General features: G+C 40.9%; 1 protein-coding gene across 1 annotated transcript; it reads right to left on the bottom strand.

Moving 5' to 3' along the window:
* Positions 1-2,761: 2,761 nt before the first annotated feature.
* Positions 2,762-4,880, bottom strand: LOC137419171 (uncharacterized). Its single transcript, XM_068105335.2, has 3 exons — positions 3,696-4,880; positions 3,431-3,568; positions 2,762-3,339 (listed from the first exon to the last, which is right to left on the bottom strand). The coding sequence occupies exons 1-3, from the start codon at positions 4,786-4,788 to the stop codon at positions 3,170-3,172; spliced, it is 1,401 nt and encodes a 466-aa protein (XP_067961436.2). The 5' UTR covers positions 4,789-4,880; the 3' UTR covers positions 2,762-3,169.
* Between the last annotated feature and the right edge of the window lie 418 nt (positions 4,881-5,298).

Genomic DNA, 5,298 nt, shown 5'->3' with positions numbered 1-5,298 from the left:
AGAATGACTCCTTTTTTCTGTTCAAACTGGTTGAATGAGTGATTTTTATATTTCAGGCACCTGTAACTCACCACAGGTGAGTTCAATTCCAAAGTAAAGGAGAATCACCTGCTTGAAATCTAATTATTTCTAACAACTTTTAAAAATGGTGCCAATAATATTGTCCGGGCCATTTTAGGATTTCTGTGTGGAATAAGTTAAGATTTAGTAATTTTTAAAAGTTTTTTTTTTGTTTTTTGTTCCACTGCAAACCAAACAAATACAGATGTGGATACCAAAAGATTTTTTAATTTCAACAATTTTCTGGAAGAAATTGTGCATTATTTGAAAAAATTGCAAGGTACCAATATTTTTGGCCATGACTATGTGTGTATGTGTGTGTGTGTGTGTGTGTGTGTGTGTGTGTGTGTGTGTGTGTGTGTGTGTGTGTGTGTGTGTGTGTGTGTGTGTGTGTGTGTGTATCTATCCACGACTTGGATATTTATACACACACAAAATAATCTCACGAGGTTAACCAACTGCAACCACTCCCTCTTCGCCGTCTGTACTTTCAGGTTTTGGACGGCTTACCTTGTCAGTGGCAAAACCATTCGCCTGTCAAGTCCATCGTGCTGGATCTTCAGCACCTGCATTACTGACAGCATAGTGGAGTCTCATGCGTGGTTGTGTTTAACACACCATGAAACACAACCAGGGACAGACAACACGTGGTTGTGTTTCCCTGCTCTGGGCATTTTCTGTGAATTATATTCCCCATCATTGAACCTGGTGATATTCGAGGATTGTGCTTCTTGTTTCTTAGACCATGGACAATCATCTGCAGAATCAGTTGCCTTGGATTTTTCTCAAGGCTTGACTGCACGTTGTTGGAGTGATGTTGTTGTGATTAATATTTCGATATCAGCTTCCTTGTTTGTGACAACTATATAACAGGTACCATCACAAATCTATTCGATTTTGGTGAAGGTTCGGTCCGGATACGAGAACTTTTTAATTTTTATGTCCGCCACCGAAGGTGCATGGAGGTTATGTTTTCACCTCTGTTTGTCTGTTTGTGAGCTGGATATTTCAAAAAGTTATTGATAAATTATGACAGAACTTGGTGTATGAGTCGGGGAAGTGACAAGAACAAGCCGATTCGGTTTTGTTTCAAGTCCGAATCCAGATCTGGCCTATCAGAGCAATGCAAAACATAAAATGTTCAGCCTGGTGGAGGTATGCTCCCTACTGAGTGCTGTTCTAGTTTTTTGTTTTTTTGTTTTTAATTACTTAAATTGTTCAATTGATATTGTATCAGATATTTATTGTCAATCTCGTTTGATCTATTTTTGATAAAATGTTGTTTTTTATTTAAATTTCTGGCTCTTTAAATTTTAAATGTGTGTACTTGTGGCTGGTTAGCCCATTTGGTATTTATTCTTTTGTAATGAGAGCATCAGCCGAGAAGATGCCGGTGGCCATATTTCTGGATGTTTGTCGCATCATTCTCACACATTGCATTCCGAAGTGAAGTTAAGTGTTGAAAAAGTTTGTCAGCCACGCACAATAAACATCCAGAACATGCACAACAGTCAAGGTTTCCATTCCACCACAACAACAACAACCAGAAAAACCAAGAGCCATTCCTTTCACGCCATGAAGCGCATCGGGTTGCCGAAGCAGTTTCATCGGCTAAGGAGCGCGATCCTCGACGGGTCGCCACTCCAACGCAGGATACTCAAATGTCTTATTACCCTGATAAGCTGGTACTCATTTTGCTGACATATGAAGGATGAAAGGATGATTCAACCAACTCACCTAGTGTTGTTTCAACGGCACGACAGGGCCTCAAACTCAAGACCCTAACATCTAAAGCCAGCCACCTTAACCGTAAAGCCAATAAGGGTCGGAATGGTGCCATGAAACTCATTTTGGCTTTTCCAGAGTACAAAGCAGAGCTGAGAGCTCATGTGAACTCGACCATACATTTCTTTAATCAAAATTTTCTGTGCAGGGTGTCCCAGAAGTCTGGACATCAAAGGAAAAAATACGCAATTTACTCGTAATTTACACTGAAGACTCAAAATAACAACTTACACTGAAGAGCAGGGACGACCACTATGTACGAAGTCTATCAGCAACACTTCCAGTTATCCTTTCATGGTTCCAACATTTTGCCGATGAATCTCAAGTTGTTTTTCGTGAAATCACAGGCCTCGCTCTGGCTTTTTCCGGAAACATCTAATAACACCAGCTCCACCCTCTCTTGATTGGTACAGTGCGCCATCAGGGTTGTTTCATTCCTGAAATATCTGAAAAATGTTTTTAACTTTTAAAATAAGACACCTATATTTTATTTGGGTCCAGCCTTCTGGGAGACCCTGTCTATCAGGGCATACCACTTGCAAGCATAATAGACAGGTCCATGCCAGGCAGAAATGGCGCCGTTTTCCAGTCAAGGTTTTCTCAGTGGATTTATATACTTTTGATCATACTCTGTCGAATAAGCTTGTGGGCCACCCTGAAATTTGCCTCAAATCTAAGATGGCCACCAGAATAGCTAAAATAGTATTTCTGAGAGTTGCTTTTACCCATAGATGATTTTTTTTCAACTGATTGTGGCCTATTATGATAAAGAAAGATAACTCAGTCATAACTCAGCCATAAAAATTAACAATCGGTACTTTATTAACAAAATGGCCGCCGGGCAACTTCCGTATTACGGAAACTGCTATAACTTCAGTTCCGAGTGCGATATGATTATAATTTTGGTGTCCAGTCATATGTTTTTGGGGTCAAGGAATCCATATTTGTACTTTTTATTTCAGTGAAATCATTGGTTCATAAAGAAATCTAAGATGGCTGCCAATACTGGCCACCGATGTGGCAGATTCAGACATGTCTTGTGCTCCATAATATATATTACAATACATTTTGATTCAATTTCTTGGTTTCCAAAGTCTGGTTATCCATTTAGTTGGTTTATCATGACACTAGCTCAATAGATCATCCCCTAAATCATGGATGAACAATAAATCCAAGATGGCTGCCGCTGAACGGCTCCTAGTCAGTTTTGCTTCGTCTACCAAACTACACAGGTTTATAAAATGTATCTGAATTCCCATTCAATATGATCCCCGGCTTTGGTTATGCTTTGGGAAAAATATGTTGTTCAAAAGGCACATAATCCTCAGTTACTAAGATCAAGATCAAGATCACTCTCTTCACTCTGAAAGTCTGAATAAAGTCCACAGGTATCCGAAGAAAGTTGTTCCATGGTGCTCTCCGAATTTTCCCCATCTCCTTGGTACTCTTCATCAACTTCAGATTCTTCTGCTCTTTCTTCTGCCCCACCGATACCTATAAAAAATGTGAATGGATATAGTCGGGATTCAAAACAGTAAATCATATAAAAATAACAAAATTACGATTGCATTTTGGACTTATCTACCTTGCTTTTCTCTTTCTCTACAGTGAACTTCACTGTCTTGTACATGTTTTCTGCTTGTATTCCTGTGTCTCTTCTTCCTTGAAGGCTGGCTTCTCTCTTCTACTGCATCTTCTAAATCTGCATCATACTCCGCGAGACCTGTAAGTGGAAGGTTACACATATTTAATCTGGATGAATGCACTGCCAGTGGGAATACATTGGAGGAACTTTATGACAGGAACGAAAAGCAATGATCAAAGTAATGATATATTTTTAGTATACTTACTTTGAATTTGTCTTTTCTTGCTCTTTTTCTTGGAGAGGCTTGGAGGGAGTTGCGGGCAGGTAAACCATATTGGCCTGATACCATCATCTGTATTTTCCCATCCTCTGTCAGTGATAGAAGGATACTCAATGTTTTGCTTGAGACACTGGTACCACACCCATGCCTGAAGGTCACTCCTCTTGAGGTGTTCATTGGTGCTACTCTCGTCTGGAAGGATGCTGGAACTAGATTTCACCTTTTGAGTGTTGTACGTTCGGATCCTTGTTTCAACAAAGCTTTCTTGTTCACTTCCAGAATACATGCAGGTTCTGAAGAAGCATTTAGCACTGGTAGCATCTTGAAAAGATTGATTTGATCTGCCCAGCTGAGAGAGTAGATGGGATTTCTCTTGTTTCAACATCTTCTTCAATGGCTTGATTTTGCCGATGCGAAATGGGAATGATGTCGTGTCACATCCAGTAATGCTATGATATGCTGGGAGAGTTTGACACACTTCATCTCCAAAATGAGTCGTTAGTTTCTTGACACTGACGTACCGATGGTCAATCTTCATGAACCAGTCTTGTGGTGGTTTGCAGACAGAATAGGCATAGCTCAAGAGGATCAGTACATCTGTATCTGAAGCCTTAATCACAACCGGACCTTCGCACTTGCTTGCATGAAGAACAAGCCTGGTGTCAGCCTCATGATGGTTGCAGGATTCAAGTTGTTCAAACTTAGTTTGCGTGATCAACCATGTATTCTGTTCCTCTGTCACGGTGAGTGGAATTCTGAGTTTCGATCTGACTGAATCACTTTTGAAGTAAGTGACCATAAATTTAATCAGCTCAGTCTTGTTTTCAGCATTATGCAGAAATGCGTCCCAATCTTTGCCTCTGGGCATACTCTGCTCGGGGCTTGTGATGTGGGTTCTTCTACCAGAGATCCCTCGGCGTCGTTGGGTTAACTCCTTTGTAGTGGACGTACAGTAGGAATCAAATATGATCCCAAGCTGTTTTGGGTTTGACTGGCTTGGTGGCATGCAGAATTTCAATAGGGCATCAGTGTATTCTCCCCAAGTCTGTTGAGCCGGGATTGACTTTACAGCTGCCATTCCGTCAATCAGCCAGTTGCTTCTATTTGGCGGTTCCTCTGTAGTTGATGAAGATTCCTCAATAAGGTAGTTCCTCAGCGCTGCTTTAGAACCTTGTCGAATGTCTCGTTCTGGTGTGGCAAGGGCAAGTGGAATAGTTGTCAGGGGGTGTGAATGTGCCTCTTCAGGGGTAGTTGCCTTTCCTACCAACACACCAAATGCTTGTCGATCCTCCTTGAGAACGTTCACTGCCTTTGGATTTTTCTTGACCTTCTCCATGCCCGTTTTGATCTTGAGATTCACAATCCTGTCAAAAATGTTCATTCTGCCTTCTCCAGTAGCCTTGAGTCTAAGGTTAACAAAGTCTTGGAATTGTTTCTCTCCTGCTTCGGTTGATGACAACAATCCACTGACAATACCTTGGTTAATTTCCACTCCAGTTTTCATGTGACGCGCAGAACCAATCAGAAAAGGGTCAAAGTACTTATCCAATTGGATGACTAGGTTGCGAACCATGTTGTCATGCTGCCT

Source organism: Myxine glutinosa, chromosome 6, assembly GCF_964187855.1.
Source record: "Myxine glutinosa chromosome 6, kmMyxGlut1.1, whole genome shotgun sequence".
NCBI lineage: Eukaryota > Metazoa > Chordata > Myxini > Myxiniformes > Myxinidae > Myxine > Myxine glutinosa.
This window is presented reverse-complemented; position numbering and strand designations above follow the sequence as displayed.